Here is a 20,186-nt window from a genome sequence, read left to right as displayed (position 1 = left end):
GCCCTAGCAGGGGACTGAATTTGATGACCCAGGGAGGCCCCTTCCAGTCCTATGTTCCTAAGCAGTTTGCAAATTGGATGCACAAATGATCAGAATCCTGTGAAATGATCTGATTTGCACGTCTGGTCACAGTAATTGTGCTTGCAAATTAGGCATGTAGTAAATCGTGCCCACAGATTGCATGCACTGTTGTACCCCTAAGTCATTTGGAATTCTAGCTGCAAGTGACTGCTCAGGTTAGGGGTCACAGTAGAGTTTGGGGACTTATCATTTAGCATTTTACTGCCCTTAGTGGGCAAAGGAACGGACTGGGCTGCCCAACCCAGACCTGGATGCAGGAAGAAGTGAGAAGCTGCAGCACTAGGAGACGATGCTCCATTTTATCTGGAGTAATTCCAGGCTTCTTCAATGTGATCCAGACCTGTGAAAACTAGGGCACTGTGTGAGGGGTGGAGGGGGATAGGGAGAGGCATGAATTAATGACCAGGCGACAACACCACCTAATCACAACCCCTCTCTAGTTCAGACAGGCTGTCCCCGCACATTGACAGCCCCACCCTCTAGAGTTCAGGGAGACAGCAGAGCCAGAAGCAGAGAGCCCTTAAACCAGTGCAAAGCAAGCCAAGTGAAAATTCCACAAGCTGAAGGACTGGGGAGAGCAGGAAACTGGCCCAAGGGAGAAAGGAGTGTACAGCTCCAAGGGGGAATGAGGATGGGAACCAGGGCTGACTCACAGAAGGGCTCTACAGTTTTCAGTGTCAGTAACTTTATTGGCCTGACAAAGGTGCGGATTAAGGAAGTGCTTGGCTGCCAACTGGCATTACCCCACCCATCCCCCCTGCCTGCCCTTTACACGGAGACACTCTCATGCTGGATGCATTTTTAGGCAGTCTTTCCAGGGCTTCTTGAGTACATTTCAATGAGACAGGCCAAATCTTCCTTCCTATTTCATACTGGGGTCTTGAGAACTGTGGTTTAGTTTCCCAGCTGGGAAATGTGGGGAGAAGGGTGCTGCCGAAGCCCATGTTCTGTTATGCAGAGGCATGGGAACTGCATCGCTGAAGAAAGAGGATCTTGTTCAAGCACATTGTGCCCGGAGTGGCTCCTGAACACCACACATATTCCACAGCTTAGCAGCCCCTTGTATATCTCCATAAAGCTGTATCGATCTGTGGCTATGTGCAGCGCCTAGCACAATGGGGCCTTGGGCCATCACTGGGACTCCTACAGGTAATTAATATGGGGAATGTACTGCATATACTGCTGTATACACATGTAGAGGCAGCCACCCACCATGCTTGGGCAAGCTGGGATGGGCTGCAGCCTCAGGGATTCAATCAGGCTGGAGGCGAGGCACTCCAATATAACTGCCCTACCATGTGCTATGGTGGAGTCCTCCTAGGCCCCCTTCCTCTGTCACGCAACAAGAACGGATCCTGGATGCAATGCAGTTAAAAGCCGTAGCATAGACTGGGCCTCACTGGACTGCCATGATCGGGCTAATAAAGCCTGGACTCTTAAGGGTTTGACTGCAGCTTGATCTTGGCTATGTAGCTTTCAAGTATCTTGTAAGCAAGCCCTCCTGGCTCATCTGTAGGGGTAGTGTTGACAGGACTTTTCCTTGCACAGCTTCCCTCAAAGCAGAGCTGTAATTTGCTCCTTGCAGTGCAATGAAGCAAGCCTGGGTTTTTATTCTCACTTCCTAACAAAGGAGTTTCACTATGAGTCCCTTATGAGCAGGTTCTGTTTACTGTAAGGTTTCATTAAAATATGACCCGGTATAGTAGGCGAGGCCCCGATCCTGCAAGTGCGTTAACTACGCACATGAGCAGTCCCATTGTCCATTTGCAAGCTCAGGGTGAGAGCCAGTTGGGAATTTTTCATCGGCAAAGCCAGTTTGCCAAAACCAAAACCTTTCGTGGGCAATGGTCAGTCCTGACAAATTTCTCAACTTGAAGAATGTTTGAAAAATAAAAAGCTTCAAAATCATTGGAATGTCCCGTTTCAACATTTTCTACATGAAAATTTTCAGTTTTCCAGTTTGAAACAACGTTCTGATTCAAAATGTAAACTAATTATAGTATTTAAAAAAAATGGTTGAAATCCAAACAAAACATTTGGATTGACCTGAACCAACTTTTTGGGGGGGATTTTCAGTCTATGAAAATTTTCAAAATTTAGATATTTCGTCCCATGTTGGGATGGGAAAAATTTCCAAAATCTCAAAAATGTGACTGGATGGGAAAACCGTTCCCTGTGCATCTCCAATCCGCTCAAATGCCATCCCCAGCTCTGTCACTGGCTGCCTACCTGCTGTCACCAGTGCCCCTCTCTGTGCCTCAGTTTCCTCATGAGAAGGAGGATGTTGATATTGACCCACCTTTGTGAAGCAGGCTGAGGTGGCTAAGGTGATTATTAGAAGAGGAATGGGGGAGGCGTAAAGAGGAACGTTATTAAACTCCAGATGCATGACTCCCCCCAAATATTTCTGTTCAAAGTCCTTGTGGAGATCTGGGGGGGGGGGGGCGGGGGAGGGCACCAAGCGAGAGGAAAATCTCAGTCTGTTCAAGGGAAAAAAGGAGCCTGTCTCTTTAAGAGAGGCTGGCCCTGGCAGGGTCTGGGGAGGAAAGAGGCGGAGGGGGTGGCTGCCTGTCTGCTCGCGGGGAACGAGCCGCCTGGACACATATTAGCCCAGCTCAGCCGCCGCAGGCCAAACACCGGCCCCTCGCAGGAAGCCAGCGTGCAGGGATTGAAAGCTCGCCCCTGGGAGCCGCTTCTGCGGGGGGAAGCGAAGTCCATTGCAGGGAGGGAGGCTCGCTCCTGTCCCGGGGGTTCGTATTTGCAAAGTTTATGGCCTGGCTTAAACGTGCCCGAGCTTCCCCGGGCCGGGTGCCCTCCCCCGTGGCCGCGGCTCAGGCTCCAAAGCCAGTGAGCTCAGGGGTGACCCGGTTCAGCTCTTGCAATATCCAAGTTTTATCCTGAAGTGGGGGGCGACTTGGGTCATGGATGGTTGAAACAAACACCGCCGCCCCCCTCCCCCCCAGCCTTGTTTACTCCCCGGCGTGCTGAGGGTGGGATTTGGCAAGCCCTGGAAAGGAAGAAAATCCCATAGGCTTTGATGACACCTTTCAAGCTGGAAGGACCAGATTTTTCCTTTTAACCCTTCGCCTCCCTGAGGCGTTCTGCAGCCTGTATATAAACACCCAGCCCGACAGCACTCCCCTGTGCTGCAAGGTGCCGAAGCCCCAGTCGCTGCCAACTTCAAATGACAAGGAACAGGGCAGGGAAGCCAGGCTGTGACTCCGCCACCCCAGCCCGCTCTGGGTTCCTGCAAAAGGATCGTGGTGCTGTTCAGACAGGAGCCAGCCGCCTTTCCTGGCATGCTGTGGGAAGGACAGTGTTGGTTTGATGGTGAGGACATTCTGCCTGTTTTACTTCCGCTGTAGTATTTAAAAAAAAAAAAAAAAAAACTTCCCTGTATTTGTATTTGTTCATCTTTGGCTCTTGCATGGATGCTGAAAGTGGAGTTAAGGAGCTCTGCCTACGTTAGTTTCTTTGCCTTTTTTCTTTCCGCAAGGAAGGCGGTGCATAAAAGAATCCCAGGCGGGGATTGCAGTGGTAAAAAACATTCATTAGCCCCTGTGTTACTTCTCTATTTCCATCAACGGCTGAAACGTCCCAGCTTGCAAAATTTACCAAACAAACCGAGACACCCAAGGAAACAGATGTTGGCGGCAGCTGATCCAGGAAGAGAAGCTGAGGTGTCCTAACCCAAGGGTCTGGCTTTAGGGTGAGAACGAGGTGCAGTGAACCCAGACGCTGCATCGGGATGGCCCTGTGGCCTGCGAGTGGGAGGGCTTTCTGCATTCTGGGTGTGCTTTGGATGCTGAGCTGCGGTGCTGGTACTTCAGGAGCTGACGCTGGATCACCACGATCATGGAGTGTTGGGAGCCGAATGCCCCCCCTATTGGAAATCCAGAGGGAGTCTGATGGCATCCGGGATGCCCAGCACCAGGGCAGGCCTGTAGATGTAAGTATTTGAGATGTTTGGGTACAGGGATAGTTCACATTGACAGAGCACTAGAAAAGTGTTAGAAAACTTCCTCAGGATGTTAAAGATCTGGGGCCAGATTCTAAGCTGGTGTAAATCAGCAGAGCCACATTGGCATCAGCTGAGAATAACCTCTAGTGCATGTATAATACATCCCTCCCTGTGGTACCTAATGTGTCTCCTCCAGAGGACGGAATTGCCCCAGCAAAACATAGGGGTGGGACTGTTACAGGTCTTCACTGGGTCTCTAAAACCTGACCTGTTTGTAAAGTGCTCTGAGATATACGGATGGAAAGCACTAGCTAAGAGCTGGTATTATTATCCTGATGCATCAGCCGTGCTGCACTTGGATTGCAGGAGAGATTATCTGGAAGCAAGGGCAGCATTTGCAGTTCCAAGACAAACTGAGGAAAGACATTTTTGCCAGCACCTATCCAGAAGTTGTCATGGGCAAGTGAGCCGGCAGGATACTGACTGGGCACTGCATGTATCACATCTGTATTAATAAGAGAAGTGAGGTCAATGTTCATGCTTGTAAATAAATGAGTGATAGGATACAAGGGAAGGGTGAGTGACCTGCCCCTGCACACAGTCCCCCTGTAGAGAGGCCTGGATGGAAGGAAAGCTGGCTCTGGTCAAAGCTCATTAACATATTTACCTGTCCTGCTTGATTCAGTCACAGTGTTTTTAGACACTCCCTGCTGATTCACCATATTGACGTCAGACCCAGGGAGCAGCCAGCCAAGCAGAGGTTCCATTTACCGATTTGTTAGAGTGCGGTGTAATATTATGCCATTAAGGAGAGGAAATGATTGAGACAGGCTGCTGGGGAGCAATGCAATTGCTTCCCAACAGCACATTAATGCTTTGGCGTTAGCCATCATTGACCTGGTCATAGGAATACATCTCCATGAATTACAGCGTTATGAATTCCCCAGGCTGGCCAGTGCTGGGGCAGGTAGTCTACGGCTCTAGGGGCTGTATATCCAGCTCCTCCCTTGGCTGGACGTTCCCCGCCCCCCCCACTGGTCCAAGGCTTGCAGTTGCAGAAATTTGCTGATCCTGTTTTGTTTTGCTTTTTTTTAATGCTTGTTTGGCAAGCCAGGGCCTTTTGCCACAGTCTTTCCATGTGCTTTTTGTCAGGAAGTTGCTCTGAAACTGCTGGTGAGCGGAAGTGAACGCTGTTCCTCCGTTATCGGGGGTGGGGGTAGCTAAAGTTACCACCAGCGTTCTGTCAAGCACAGGATTTTTCCAAATGTGGTAAAATCCACATGCACACTTGGCAATTTTCAAGACAATCCGGCTCGGGGAGATCCAGGGTAGCATTAGTAAAAGCAATTGTAAAGGCTGGGGTTACATGCTGCTTTTGGAGGGTATGGAGCATTAGTTTCTATATCTGGAGGTTCCTAGAACACCCACTGCTGTAATCCCTAGGGTGTTAACATGGAAGGAAGTAATCAAACTGACGGGATTAAAGTTTCTTATCTCAAGACAGAGCCAGGCCCGAGACAAACGCTTTATGCCACTGGAAAGCACAGATCCGAGTCTAGCTCTCCGGATGTGCAAGACCACTGCCCCTTTTAAAGCGGTGTTGTTGCAGGATGGTGTTCTGCAAACTCTTGGTCTTGCTGGCTGAGCACATGGCTAGAAACCCATCCATCGCCTTACGGCTGATGGCTCCTGATGGTTTTTGAAGATCCCCAGCAGAAACTGTCCTTGTGGAGCAGAGAGGGAGAGAGCTGTTTATTCATCCTGGCCTCTCTGATGAGGAAAGACTTGGAAAGGATGCCAGCAGCATCCACAGACTTATGGGAATTCCTAGGAGCTTGATCTCTTCTGACAGTTACCTTGGGCTATCCAGTTTGATTCAGTTCATTAGCATCTAGCACTAGCTCAGGACTTACTGACTGTAGGCAGCCTTCCCTCCCCAGAGCAGCTTAACTCAGCAGCTGAAAACAAATCAGTGCAGTTCTTCCTTTGTGGTGATGGGCATGAGGCAGAGTGGACCGGGCTTGTACTTTCTTTAGTCTTCCCTACTTCCCCCTGCCATGACATTTTCATACCAAAGACACCAAGATTCATGCAGCTCTATAAAGCCACAGAGGATGGCTTACAGGGCCAAATGAAGGTTTGAAACGATAAAACCAGGGGTTCAAAGCCCAGCGGGGCTGACCTCGCTGCAGGGTGGCAAAGTGGATAGAGGGCTGTGATGCGGGACACCTGGGTTCTGTTCTTGGCTCTGACCTGCTGGGTGACCTTGGGCAAGTCAGTTCCCCTCTGTGTCTCAGGGCTTATGTACATTTGAAATGCTACAGCTGCAGCACTTCTGTGTAGACATTCCCTGCCTAGAAGGGAGGGGTGCTCCGCTCGCTGTAGTTAATCCACCTCCACTGGAAGCGGTAGCTAGGTCAATGAAAGAATTCTTCTGCCATCTGAACGCTGCTTACACCAGGGGTTAGGCCACTGTAACTACAGCACTCAAGGATGTGAATCCCTTCTTCCCCCAAGTGAGGGAGCTGGGTCGATCTAATTTTATAGTGGAGGCCAGCTGTCTGTTTCCCCATCTGTAAAGTGGGAATAAAGATACTAACCTTTGGGATCTACTGATGGGAGGAGCTAGGTAAGAGCAAAGTATTACCCTGTAATAGCAGACTGCCAGTGCAGACCCAGTCGCCGTGGTGACTCACTTTTAGGCCTTCTGCCCTGTTTTGACTGAACCAGGTGGCTTGGTTTCTGCCCTTACTCCTCAGGACTGCAGCAACCCTGTAACTTATGAATGAATCAAACCGATCTGTGACTGGCTGCTCCCCGCACGTGTGGGAATGCAGTCAGGCCAGGCAGTGCTGGGCCTGCCTAACCCCGCACATCAGCTGGGTGTTTCTGAGATGGGATCAGATGATTAAGGATGCTGGAATTGTATTTAAATGGTGAATAAGGAGGCTGGGAGGTTAATGCCCCGGTCACCTTTATCTTTGTGCAGGAGTTTCTGGCTGGATGCAGGCTCTAAACACAGCTCTGCCTGGATTATCCTGTCTACATTGAGGACTTTCTAACCCAGCAGGTCTCTAAGTGGCAGGGTGGTTAAAACACCAGGAGCCAGGCAGGCTGCACTCATGTCACAATGTCAAAGTTCTGGCTTCCCCTCAGTCGCTCATCGTATTCCAAAGGGGCATTGCATGCTCCAGGATAGGCAAAAACACCCCAGCATTCCGTGTTCACACTCTCCACTGACGTGCAAAGAGCAGGGAACATGCCCTGCCCCTACCTGATGTTGCCCAAAGGGCTGCCCCAGAGACACTCAGTGTGTTCTGGCTGGCACAACAGTCCTTCAGAGAGAGAGAGAGAGAGAGAGGGTGTGTGTAATGACCCTATGAGGCCAGTGCTGGAAGAATTTAAGAAATTCCTCTACCCAGACGGGGGCTCGGAGGGTGAAAAAGTCTCATCAGGACCAGTCTGCCCTATAAATACCACGATGTCGGGGAACCTGAGTGCAGCTCAGTTGCTCCCGTTGCCTAGTTACAGACCTTGTTCCTTTCTCTGGCATATGTATGACCAACACCCATTCAGGGTGGTGTTCTGTCCCCCTACGGGGATTGTCTTTCCTTTCTGTGTGTGTACAGCGCCTAGCTCAAGGGAGTCCTGATCCATGACTGGGACAGCTCCTAGGCACTACGATAATACAAATAATACGTCATACCAGCAGCAGAGGCTCATGGGTTAAGATTCAGAGGTCCCAAGTTCACTCCCCACTGCCCTAGAAATCAAAGCACTTGACAAGAGAAGCCACTATCATTATCCCCATTTTACAGGTGGGGAAACTGAGGCACAGAAAGAGGAAGTGACTTGCTCAAAGTCACCCAGCAGGTTAAAGTCAGAGCCAGGAATAGAACCCAGATCTCCTGAGCCCACAAGCCAGTACCATACCCACTAGGCTATGCTGCCTCTTAATGAGCATAATGCTACGGGGCAACAAACACCATCCTGCAGCCATTTGCCTACCAGCTCAGAGTGCCCAGGCAGCCGGCCAGCCTGCTTTTGAGGGTAGGCCTCAGCTGCACGCTGGCTTTCCAGAGCATGTGGCTGGCGATTGACTCATGACTCCTTCTCTGTTGTCAGTGCTGGGAAGTGCGGACCCGTAACAGCTCCGAGTGGTGCCACTTCATCCAGACCAACTCGGACTGCCAAATGGACAGCGGCTTCCTCAACTACCTGGACGGGATCTTCTGCGTCTTCCCCTCGGCGCTGCTGCCGCTGGTGGTGACCTTATACGTAAGGATCTTCGCGCTGGGGGGACGGGGGGATAGAGAGGGGGAGGCCCTGCAGGGAGGGATTGAGGGAAGGTTGTGAAGGGAGACCTGGAGGGAGGAAGTGACTCACCAACTGGCAAGGAGGTGGCGAGTGTTACAGACAGGCAGGGCATTACACACCATAGTGGGACCTGCCCCCTCATCCTATGGAGACCTAGGGGTGAGCAGGGAGAGTCACAAGGAGAGGCTGGGTCCAGCTAAGTGTCGAACATTAGCAGCTTCTCCCTGCCCACCTTTTCTCCCGCTGCTGTTTTGGGGGGATTACTCAGAAGTCCCTGGGTTCCATCTTTGCCCCTGTCCTGCCCTTTGCTAATTTGCTGTTGGCTTATTGCAGGTGCTCTGGCTGCTGTATCTGTTTCTCATCCTCGGAGTGACAGCTGAGAAGTTGTGAGTAGCTGCTCAGCCCGGTTCCTCCCCTATGAGGGAGCGGGGTGCTGCGGGCAGAGAACTCCCCCCGCCTCGCGCAGTCCAGACAGCTTCACTTCTCTGTCTAGCCAACATTAAGGCCCGAGCAGGGCTAGAAACTGACCCGTTCTAGTGGCCAGCAGTGTGGTTACACTCCCTGCAATCCCTATCCTGGACGCAGCAGTGGCAAGAGCTGCCTCAAACCCTCATTCCCCAGGCATGGCTCCCTTTGGTGCGCCTCTGTCTGCCTGAGAGAGGGATTTCAGATCCGTGCTCTGCTGGCAGTGTCTGACTCCTGCTCTGTCAGCAGTCACCTACGGAGATGTGGGCCCTTAAACTAAGTCACAGCCCAAATGAGGTTGATGGGCTCTGTTGAGGACCCTCGGGCCTGTTGGTGTGTACTTAAGCTGCAAGGCGGCAATGCCAGGGGGCTGCAGGTTAGGACTGAGGGGCATCAACAGAGCTGGGGGTGGAGGGAGGCTGGTACTGGAGTAGCAGCGGGGGAGTCTATGCATGGGGCGCAGGAGTTTTCTCCAGCACCTTGTTTACCCCTCACTGGCTGGAGCCAGGGTAACCAGCGCCTGCCTGTGACAAGCCTTGGCCTTCACTCGTTGCTGAACAGACTGGATTGTCCCCACGGTGGCTCCAGGACTTGTGAATCATTCTATTGTACCTGCGTTTGCCTTCTCTTTCCAGCTTTTGCCCCAACTTATCTGCGATCTCCACCAATCTGAGACTGGCCCACAACGTAGCAGTATCCTTCCGCTCACCCCTCTCTCAGGGGCACAAAGGCTAGGAGAATTGATCTTTCTGCGGGCTGGGGGGAGGGAAACCAGTGAGGGCCAGCTTCAACCACAGAGCAACCGCAAGAATGTGGGGGAAGCGCCTGAGGAAGTGAAACGTGCTGGGAACGGACAGAGAGGGAGGTAGTGGGAGACCAGCCCTGGCTCTGCTGTGTTATGGGTGAGGGGGGCATTCGTGCCAGGGCTGTGCTGGAAGGGGCCACCTGGCCAAAGACAAGAGCTGTTTGATAAATTTTCCAAGCCATGGAAATGATTGTTTAGGGGGAGCCCATTAGAACATTAACCTTCATTACCTGGGCTAGCCAGCTACTAGCCCAAGGACTAACCTGTGAGCCAGGAGTTGGTATGTAAGAGGGGGTGGCCTCTAGGAGTCCAGGTGCAATGAAGTCTTTGCTGCTGTTCACCATCCTGTGCAAAGAGTTCAGAGATCTACGGCCAAGAGATCATAAGGGGGCAGGGGATTTGCAAAAGGCCTCAGTGCTGGTCTGACTCTAGCTCTGCTCCCTTTGAAGCCAGGGTTGAGTTCTGCCCTGGACTCCCATGGAAGCAGAGCTAGGGCAGCACTTTCCAGACTCTCATGTAGAGCCAGGCCAGGGGCTGTGCAGCTCTGATTGCTGTGGCAGTGTCACGCTCCAGTCCCCTGCACTTCTGTTGCAGCTTCCATCCAGAGACACGCTTCCCAAAGGAGGGCTGCAGCATTATCCCCAGTTTACAGAAGGGGTAACTGAGGCACAGAAGTCACTTGCCCGGTGTCACCCAGTCGGCCAGTGACAGCATGGAGCGTGCAACCTGGAGCTCCTAGTTCCCAGTCCAGTGTGCTGCACGCTAGACCAGACTGCCTCCCTGCTGTGCTTCCCCCATGGGCATTCCTCGGGAAGGGCCCGGATTGCTGGAGCAGGCAGCAGAGCTGTCCTCAACGCAACTCCCTGCATGCCCGGGGCCTGCTTATCTGCACATGGTAGGAGCGAGGGAGGGGAAGAGATTGGAGACAGTGAAGTGACAGCCGTTCCTGGCGTTATTTAGTCTGCAGAAAAGCGAGGGGGGATTTGATGGCAGCTTTCAGCTATCTGAAGGGAGGTTCCAAAGAGGATGGAGCTCAGCTGTTAGTGGTGGCAGATGACAGAACAAGGAGTAATGGTCTCAAGTTGAGTGCGGGAGGTCTAGGTTGGATATTAGAAAACACTTCCACTAAAAGTGTGGTGAAGCACTGGAATGGGTCACCTAGGGAGGTGGTGGAATCTCCATCCTTAGAGGTTTTTAAGACCTGGCTTGACAAAGCCCTGGCTGGGATGATTTAGTTGGTGTTGGTCCTGCTTTGAACAGGGGGTTGGACTAGGTAACCTCCTGAGGTCTCTTCCAACCCTAATCTTCTATGATTCCTTGACGTTCTTGTCTCCATGGTGTCACCTTCCTGGCCTTTGGGAATGGCGCACCTGATGTCTTCAGTGCGGTGGTGGCTTTCTCTGACCCCCGGACTGCCGGGCTGGCTATCGGCGCTCTCTTTGGTATGGAACAGCACCTCCCCCTCCCCAAGGACCCCCAGTCCCTCTCCATGCACATCTCCACCCTCCACTGCCCATGGCTTAGCTTCCTTCCTGGGGTATTTTCCCTGGGTCCATTCCAGGCCTTGTGATTTCATAGCACCAGCCTGCTGCATGGTGCCTTGCTAACCAACTCTCCCTCGCCCCGAGCATCTCAGCATAGACTATCCTTATGCGTTGGGCATGGTGTCCCTACTTTTGTCCCGCCAGCCCCACTCTCTACTAAGCAGGGTGGTCTCCTGAGGTCATTGTTGGTGCTGATGCAGGGTGTGGCCAGCAGGAGGTGCTGTAGGGTCAGAGTGCTTGTCAGCTCTTCACTCGGACAGGTCTGGTCCCCCGAGGCAGCAGGAACTCCGTGGTGGCTTTGCAACCCAGTCCCTCCATCCTGGGCTTGATGCCAGGTGTGTTCCATTCTCCAGCTGCCCACACGCAAACTTGCCAGTGCAGCAGGAGGTGGCCAGTGGTTTAGTGCCAGGGAGCCGGGTGGGAGAGGGTCTCCTGCCAGCTGACCAGTGGTGCTGACTTGGCCCTGGTTGTGTTCACAGGCGCAGGCGTGTTTGTGACCACAGTGGTGGCCGGCGGGATCGCCCTGCTCAAGCCCTTCACGGTGGCCTCCAGGCCGTTCCTCAGGGACGCTGTCTTCTATATGGTGGCCGTGTTCCTGACCTTCACAATGCTGTATTTCCGGAGGATCACCCTGGCGGGGGCGCTGAGTAAGTCACCGGCCTGCAGCAGGCAGATCTGGCGGGCAGAGAGCCTGTGGCCATCACCACCACCAGTGGGAGCGCTTTTGATGAGTGCAAGGGGGCAGCTGGTGGAGGGTGAGATCTCATGGCTGAGGGGGGCTGCATGGGCAGGGGAGGCTGAAAGTGAAGCTATTTCCCCCCCTCTCTCACCCTCTGGCCAGGCTACCTCGGGCTGTACATCTTCTACGTTCTAACAGTTGTGATCTGCACCTGGATTCACAGGAGACAGCGTGGGGAAGGGTTGTCCCCTGCTGGCTCTGGACAGCCAGGTAAGGGAGCTGCCATGCAGGGGACTCATCAGGCCTCTTGGGTCCCCACAAACCACTCACACTCTCGAGCTCCTTCAAACATACTCCCGTCCCTATTCTCTCCTCTCCTCCAGAGCGTGTGTCCGACCCGGAAGATGAGGAGTCCCCCTCCTCCAGCATTCACAGTGGGGAGTACGGTAGGTCTTTTCCTGGCTAGCTGGGGCTGCAGGGGCCAGCAGGGACATGCTCAGCATTGTTCACCTCCATGGTTATGAGTAGGCCAAGTGGGTCATGAGCATCTCCGTGACTTCAGTGGCTCCCCGGCCGGCCATGCTTGTGATCGATCAGTGGGAAGCCTGGGGCTTGGTGAACAGGGAGAATGGATTGTCCTTGTGTGTCAGGCCAGAGCTGGGCTGAAGAATGGGCACCTACACCTGTGTCCTCAAAGGGGCTGAGCACGCACAGCTCCCATTGGCAAACTTTGGGCAGAAGAAGAGACTCCCAGGGGAGCTGATGCAGTCACAGACCCGGGTACGATATAGGGAGCAGCTCCAGCATAGTGCAGAGGGTCCCTGTAGTCTCTGAAGCTAAAGAAACCCAACCGAGCTCAGCCTTTGCGCCTCTCTTGCAGAGGAGGAATACCGGCCCCTACTCCCCTCCGAGGAGGGGACACTACAGATCCTGACCAAGTCCGTGAACCCTCTGGATCGCAGGAAGTGGAGGAGGAAATCCTGCTACTGGAGATTCCTCAAGGTTTTCAAGGTGCCTTGGTTGTAGCCCCTCATTACTCCGCTAGCGTGTGGGGCAGGAGGCTGGGCTTGGGGTGCAGTAGACATGAGACACCCTGGGAAGCAGAACGTCCCTGCTGCGGACACAACAGGTCCCCTCTCTCGTTCTGCCAGCCCACTCCCAACGTGGGCAGAGAATCATCCTAGGTCTCCCTTCAGCACAGTGAGGGGACCAAACTCTCAGAGTGCAGCTTGTGAAGGTTGGATGCTCGAGCGATCTGGCTGAGCTGTCAGGAGCCTGCTATGATGCATCCCCAGAGCAGCGTACCCTATATCTGCTGGACATGAACATGGGATTGCTGGTCCAGTAGACAAATCTCTCGGAGCTGGCCTGGATGTGAACTGGGGATAGAAGTGAAAGGCTCCTGGCACCCATCACTTCACCAGTCGCTTTCTAGGGCCTCACTCCCCATTCGCCAGCAAAGTATCTACGTCACTCGACAGGAGCCTGGCCAGGTCCACCTGGGCTGCACTGAGCTCTTCAAACTACTCTTAGCTGAGAGAACTCTCCAGGCAGGGGAAGGCCAAGTGCAGAAGTCACGGCTCAAACAGTGAAACTTAGGTACTTAAAGGGAGGCAGCCGAAATCCATGGTTGGGCACCTCTGTAAAATGGCCTGTTTTCAAAAAGGGAGGCCCCGGCCCCACCCCGAGAACAGGCCAGCACTAGGCTGGCAGGGATCTGCCTTTGAAAATGTTGGCCACTGTTTCTGTGGGGATCTGCTGGGGCCACATGAGAGCTCACCCCACAAACCTCTGGCTTTGGAGAGCAGGAGTTCTGTGAGGCTGGGGTCCACGTGGAGAAGGCTGCTCTCTAAAGCCCACCTGAAAGTTCAACCCCATGTAAGCTGCCTCCTTGGGGGCGGTCTCTTCCCAGATGCCAGTGGAGTTCGTGATGCTGCTCACGGTGCCTGTGGTGGATCCCGATCAGGAGGACCACAACTGGAAGAGACCTCTCAACTGTCTGCACCTGATCACCAGCCCTTTGGTCTGCATCCTCACGTTAAAATCTGGAGCCTGTAAGAACCTAGCGTGCTCCCAGCAGTACCCCCATGGTCCCATGGGTGGGCGGTGCAGCTCGCCTGGCTTTGCAGCTGAAATCAAAGGGAGAAAGCTCAGCAGCTGTACCACGTGTCTGGGGCCAAGGCCGCTGGAATGATCGCTCAGGAAGTCTAGGCTGGGCTCACTTCCCTCTCATGGGGATGGGGCAGGCAGGAGGAAGATGGGTTAGATCAGTTACAGAACCTCTCGAGTCTCAGCTTCTGCCGGGTGCTGCTTGGTCTTTTTCGGCTCTGAGCTAGAGGAACTGAGCATTGTGCCAGGGGCTGCTAGGAGAGCAGAAGCTGTTTGCCGGGGCAGGGGAAAAAACAAAAAAAGATCAAGATGAGAGGCTTTAAACCATGATGTCCCCAATCCAGTATAGTTGTGTACTGTTTCTATCAGCACCATTCCTCCCACCACACCAACCCACCCAGAGGTGGCTGCTGTACAGCTGGTATATTTGGCTTTGCTGCAGCTGCTCTGACCACCCCCACCCATGCAGGAGGTGTGGGGGAAGAGGTAGGGTGAGTGAAGCGCACTGTGCTCTGGCAGTCCTCGCCAGCAGAATTGCCCCTGGGGGACCAGAATAAGCTCTTAGGCTAATTTAACTTGTACGAAGGATTCTGACCAGCCACAAGTCCAGAGGCGTGGAACCCCTGGGCAGCCTGTCCTTGAGCTGAGCGGAGGACTGAGACCCCGCTTTCTTCCATGGGTTCTCGGTGGGTCCCGCCATGGTCTCTGAGGGGCAGTTGGCTTTCCCAGCACTGGGACATGCTGGTCCTCACCGTGGCTTTCTCTCTCCCCACTCCCGTGCAGATGGACTGTATAAAATCCAGGGGGTCTTCCCAGTCTGGGGCCTGGGACTCCTGATTGGTGCTTTCCTGGCTGCTATTGTCTTCTGCACTACAAAGAATGAGGAACCACCCAAGTATCACTGTGTAAGGACCCCTGGCATCACAGCCTCCATCCGCCCCTCCCTGACCGTCAGCTCTGTGGCTGGGGGGGACTCCTCCCCACCCTTTAGCTCTGTGGCTGCAGGGACACCGGCCCCCATCTGCCCTTCAGCTCTGTCCACAAGGACCCGACCCATGGCCATCTGCCCCTCTCCACCCAGCCCACGTCTGGGAAGAGCCACAGGCCGTGTGCCTGGGGCTGGGCTCGTGTTCTGGCTGCCTGTGGAGAAAGCCAGGCTGGGACTGGACCCCAGCCTGACTGCAAGTCAGTGCTAGCTGGTAAACTGCCCATTGGGAGGGAGGGAGGGAGGGAGGGAGCCAGGCTATTCCCCAGCGCTGGGGTGAGGAGGGCATTACAGAGCTGCCCTGGAGGCTCTTCTACACACCCTGGAGGCACTGATCTCACACTGTGGCCCTGCTCTCTCTCTCCTGGCAGGTGTTCGCCTTCCTGGGTTTCTTGGTCAGTGCCCTGTGGATTAACGCAGTCGCCACAGAGGTGGTCAATGTCCTGCGGACCTTAGGCGTGGTCTTCCAGCTGAGCAACACTGTGCTGGGCCTGACGCTGCTGGCCTGGGGGAACAGCATTGGCGGTGAGTGGATCCACATGCGCAGCAGAGAGGGTGATTTCCCAGCGCAGGCTGGCTGGTCCTAGCCAGGATTTGCTGGCTCTGAGCCAGGAGCAGGCCAAGCAGCAGGAACTTTAATCTGGGTCCGACTTGTAGTCAGCTGTGTCCAAACCCCAGTGCAGCGACCTTGGCAGCACGCCCCCCTGTTCTCCAGCAAGAGGATGTGGTGGGTTAAGCCTGGAATTCATGCCTCCCAGTGGCAATATTTTTGTGGCTTCCATTGCCACCGTTACACCAAGAGCAGCCGCCAGCTGATTTGCACACACATGGCGTCCCCTTCAGCCCTGCCCCCTACAGCCTAGCTCCAGTTCAGGAGGAGAGGGGTCACTTGTGTTTAAGGTAGGAAGGCTTCATCGCCACACTCCCCCCTCTAGGGTTACTCCCGCCCTTTCAATCTTGTTTAACCACAGCTGTAGCATGCGACCGGTTCCCCGTAGTGCATATCGTGCTGCAGGGTATGAAGGTTGCCATGTATTGGGAGATCCAGGACTTTGCCATTGTATTGATCTCACCGCTCTTGATGGCGGTAACTACATGGTGGCATTTCCAGCAGGAGGTTATGGCAGGGAAGCAGCTTTCAGTGCTTCAGATCATTTAGTAGTTAGCCTGTGTCCTCTGCTTGTCTCCACGGAGGTGCTAGGGCTCCATTCCCAGCAGGCTGCGTCAATTCAGGCACGAGAGTCAGGGTTTGCTGGTGCAACCTGCATCTAAACCAGGAGGTGAGGGCTTCATCTCCCCCAGGACTTTGCCAATGCACGTTTGGATACACACCCACCTCTGTGTAGCATGGCTGGGAAGTGCATAACTGAGGAGGGTCAGTCCTTAACCACAAAAACATCCATGCCGCATCCAAATCCCACTTAGGGACACCTCAGGAGAAGCCCACCTCTAGAGATTGAGCCTTCCTCGCACTGGGTCTCATGAGCTTAGAGGTTGCCATCTGCAACACTGGGACATGCAGACAATGTTCGTTGTTCTTCCCTTGCAGACACTTTCTCGGACCTCACCATGGCACGGCACGGATACCCCCGCATGGCCTTCTCCGCTTGCTTTGGGGGGATCATCTTCAGTATCCTTTCAAGCTTGAGCTCCTTTGGGCAATTGCTAAATCAGGCAGAATGGCCTAGTGGATAGAGCTCTGGACTGGGCCTCAGGAATCCTGGGTTCTGTCCACAGCTCTGTCACTGACCTGCTGGGTGACTTTGGGCAAGTCTCTGTGCCTGTCTTTCCCCATCTGTAAAACAGGGATAACAATACTGACCTCCTTTGCAAAGCGCTTTGAGAGCTGATAAAAGCTAGGTGTTATTAAACTTGTACCCAGGGATTTTCCTCTGCACAACAGTTTACACCTCCCTGTTTCTTTTCCATCTAGTTCTGTAGCTACAGGGGTCAGGATCACGGACTGGTGCAGACCCCACACTCATCTCCTAGGAGTTTGTAGCTCTGCATGCTGACATGTATAGAAGTCCCACGCAACTGCACTTGGTCCAGGACCCCTCACAGGAGGTGTGATTGTGGGTAGGGCGGCTGGATGCACGAGCTTTGTTTCCAGTGAAGACTGGGTTAGGAAGGAGCCTTGGGGATGTACGATTGAGGCATGTTGGCAGAACTGCGCCGAGGAAACTTACATGAACTCTGCCTGGTGTTAGCATGGGCTGAGCTTTGATTTTTAGTGCAATGACCCACCTGCCATCCCTGCCCAACATAGTCACAAACCGAGCCAATCGTAAATCACAGATTAAGTTGGACTTAGAACTTCCGGTTTTCACACAGACTGTTAACCCTCGCAGTACTCATGGCCAGTAGGCAGCAGTGGACATACTGCAGAGATGGAAAAACGGAGGGGGGGGGGGGGGAGAGAGACAGACAGACTTGGCCCAAGCCACATGGCAAATTAGTGCCAGGGGCAGGATTAGACCCCAGGAGTTCCTGGCACCCAGACCCTAGGCTTCCCCAGTTTATGGGTCTAGACACTGCTTCCCCTAGCTGTGCTGAAAGATACACATTTAGCATCTGCTTTTGTTGGCAGCCTTCCATGAGGCAGCCCCCTCTGTGATTAGGGATTCTGGCTAGGAAAGGAAAACCCAGGCTCAGCAGAGCCCATTTGCCCAGGGGAGGAACTTGTGCACCCCAGGAGGAGCCATCCGGACCCAGCACTAGAGGTGCCCTTTTTACTCCTACCTGAGAGATGAACTGAGCAGTTGTAGGGTCCCCCATCATTGTAACAGCTGAGAGCTGGGGTACAGCCAGCCTGTAGCCAGGCCTCTGAGGCATTTGCAGGCCCTGGACTGTAGGACTCTGTGGGGAAACAAGCCCTTTCTCCAGGGAATCAGTGCGGACAGGGCTCAGCTGTCTGTTCCTTCCCTCCTTCGCCTGGTCAGGCCCATTTCTCACCAGACAATCCAGCTGTTTGTGGGCCCACTTTTGCCCCCTAGTGTCTAGTTCCATTTCCTGCGGGGTTTCCCCTGAGCCTAGCCACAGACATGCTGGTGGGAGTGGGACTGGGCTGTCTGCTGCAGACGACAAGCGGCCAGCTGGTGGTAAAGGTAGGGCTGGCTCTCTTGGACTCCGTGCTCCCCTGTGCGCTGGGAGCAGGCTTGCCTTGTTTCTACTCCCCTGCTCGGATGCACTGGCTTCACACCACCCGTGTCCATGCTACAGCTTCGGCTACTATGGTGGGAAATGGTCGCGCTGAATTTTCCCGTGTAGCCGTACACTGGGGTGAACACCCATTGCTTTATGGGGGAGCTGTGGGTGCAGACACAGCTGAGAGAGGGGGGAGAGACCATTTCCACATGTAGAGTCAGAGCGGCGGGCCCCTCATTGGAGACAAGGATAATCCTGGCCCTTTTAGGATTTACTTCGGGAACCCCTGTTCTTGGAGTCTCATGAGGGCACCTATTTCTGGCGGGCGGCTCCTGGCTGTACAAGGTTAGCTGGTGGTATAGAAACCCAGAGTGCTGATGCACTGTATTGATGTACTGGCCCCTGAAGTAACCATGTGGCACTAAAAATTAACTCTCGCCTTTCCCTTCTCAGCTGGAGCTGGATGGTCTTCTGGTCTGGATTCTGGCTGGAGCACTGGGGCTGAGCCTGGTGTTTTCCTTCATATTAGTGCCAGCTCAGTGCTTCCAGCTGGGCAGAGGGTACGGTGTCTGCCTCCTCCTCTACTACCTGGCCTTCCTCACGGTAGCTTTGCTGACGGAGTTCAAGGTGATCCGGCTCACCACCCTCTGACGGCATTGCTGTCGGACGCCATCTTGTCTCTTAGCACCTCTGGCGAGAATGGTGGGAGCGAGTTGACAAGCCTGCAGGGCTTGGACCAACCTGCTGATTGTGAAGGGGCAAAAGGTGATGGTGCAGGCAAGCAACTGGCTTGAGACTTTCCACATTCGCTGGCTGGGCCAGTTCTATTCCCAGTGAATCACTGAAGAACATGCCACTGGTAGGTGAGGGAGACAGCTCCCTTCCTGTTGAGCACACCTCTGGAAACATGGCCATTTCTCTACGCTGAAGGCATTAGGACAATTGGAACTTCCCACCTGGAGGGCGCGTGCTTTGGATCCTGTATGCTAAGGTTCCCGTGACCCTGCCACCCCAGGAAAGGAAACTGGTGCGGCAGGAGTTGAGGCTATATTGCTGCTTGGTTTATACAGCCTCTAGCCCAGGGGCTACCCAGACAAATGAGAGCTCAACCCAGGGCTGCCGGGACATCGTTCCTGGGACTCCACTGCCAGTATTAACTTCCAATTGATTTTTTTAAGGAAAGAGATTATTTAGATTTAGAATGGGGGATGGGGGTTTGTTAATTAAAGAAAGATTGGTTTCAAAGGAAAGCTTTGCATTGCATTTTAAATGGGGATCAGTTTAAATCCCTGCTGCCTTAAGGGGCATTTTGCAGCTGCACAGAAAGGGGGGTTATGGGCAGGTTTTTTAGCCTCCCCCCCAGGACAAGTGATCATTGTTCATGGCACAATAAAGCGACTCCGTGAAATGACTGTTTCAGTGCAGCTTTGAAAGACTTCTCAGTGCTCCAGCGGCTTTGAGATGTACCCTTTTAGCCTCTGGAAACCTAGGTTAAGCTCAGATGCTTTATGGAAGGGTTACAAAATAAAATGTTCAGTGATCTCTGCCTAGTGACTCTTTGTGCAGCGCCTAGCGTAGTGGGATCGTGGTCCATGACTGGGGCTCATAGGAGCTATTATAGTTCATCTGTCCGTCCATGGAGCAGTGGGGAAATACATCACTACAGGGGCTGCAGCAGGAATGACATACACAGGGAAGGCAAATGAAGCAGCGCTGTGGCAGACGCTTGTACCATACCCAGCTGTGCTGTGAGTACATTTCACTTGCTCTAGTGCTGATGGGAAGTAGCAATAGTCTCCCTTCAGTAGTGAAGGGTCCCTGAACAGCAGTCATTCGTGTGGATTAGTTTGCCATTAAAGAAGAAAACAATCCTCCTGGTTTCCTAGGAAATTGCATTGTCATGGCTTTCTTTAATCCTGTGTCAGCACTGTGCTTGGACTGAGTGACCACAAGGGTTAGTCACTGGGCCTTGTGCAACAGGGATGGCAAGAAGCCTGGTGAAATAAACTTATCCATCAACACACAGGCAGCCCAAGGAGTGGAGACAGCACAAGGGGGAGAGGAAATAGTGGGGAACATGAATAGAAGTACCC

The 20,186-nt window shown here is 53.5% G+C and overlaps 1 protein-coding gene across 2 annotated transcripts; it reads left to right on the top strand.

Annotated features, from left to right (window-relative positions):
• Nucleotides 1-2,655: 2,655 nt before the first annotated feature.
• Nucleotides 2,656-19,646, top strand: SLC8B1 (solute carrier family 8 member B1). 2 transcript variants are annotated; one of them, XM_074972710.1, is made up of 15 exons: nt 2,656-4,030; nt 8,168-8,320; nt 8,693-8,745; nt 9,460-9,518; nt 10,967-11,071; nt 11,653-11,820; nt 12,015-12,122; nt 12,236-12,298; nt 12,733-12,863; nt 13,765-13,906; nt 14,745-14,866; nt 15,318-15,471; nt 16,496-16,576; nt 17,989-18,053; nt 18,547-19,646. In XM_074972710.1, exons 1-15 carry the CDS (start codon nt 3,830-3,832, stop codon nt 18,742-18,744), a joined length of 1,803 nt encoding a protein of 600 aa, XP_074828811.1. In that variant the 5' UTR covers nt 2,656-3,829; the 3' UTR covers nt 18,745-19,646. The 2 variants fall into 2 exon arrangements, with proteins under 2 accessions (XP_074828811.1, XP_074828812.1); XM_074972711.1 differs by lacking the exon at nt 12,015-12,122.
• Nucleotides 19,647-20,186: the final 540 nt, after the last annotated feature.

Source organism: Natator depressus, chromosome 15 (genome assembly GCF_965152275.1).
Source record: "Natator depressus isolate rNatDep1 chromosome 15, rNatDep2.hap1, whole genome shotgun sequence".
NCBI classification, from domain to species: Eukaryota; Metazoa; Chordata; order Testudines; family Cheloniidae; genus Natator; species Natator depressus.
Note: the sequence above shows the minus strand (reverse complement) of the source record. Positions and strands in the feature narration are given on the sequence as shown.

Excerpts from the sequence above, each read along its gene's own strand:
- SLC8B1 (XM_074972710.1), top strand. The coding sequence starts at position 3,830 with ATGGCCCTGTGGCCTGCGAGTGGGAGGGCTTTCTGCATTCTGGGTGTG. Across the intron at positions 8,746-9,459 it reads GGAGTGACAGCTGAGAAGTT|CTTTTGCCCCAACTTATCTG; the intron begins GTGAGTAGCTGC and ends TTCTCTTTCCAG. Across the intron at positions 11,072-11,652 it reads GGCTATCGGCGCTCTCTTTG|GCGCAGGCGTGTTTGTGACC; the intron begins GTATGGAACAGC and ends TTGTGTTCACAG.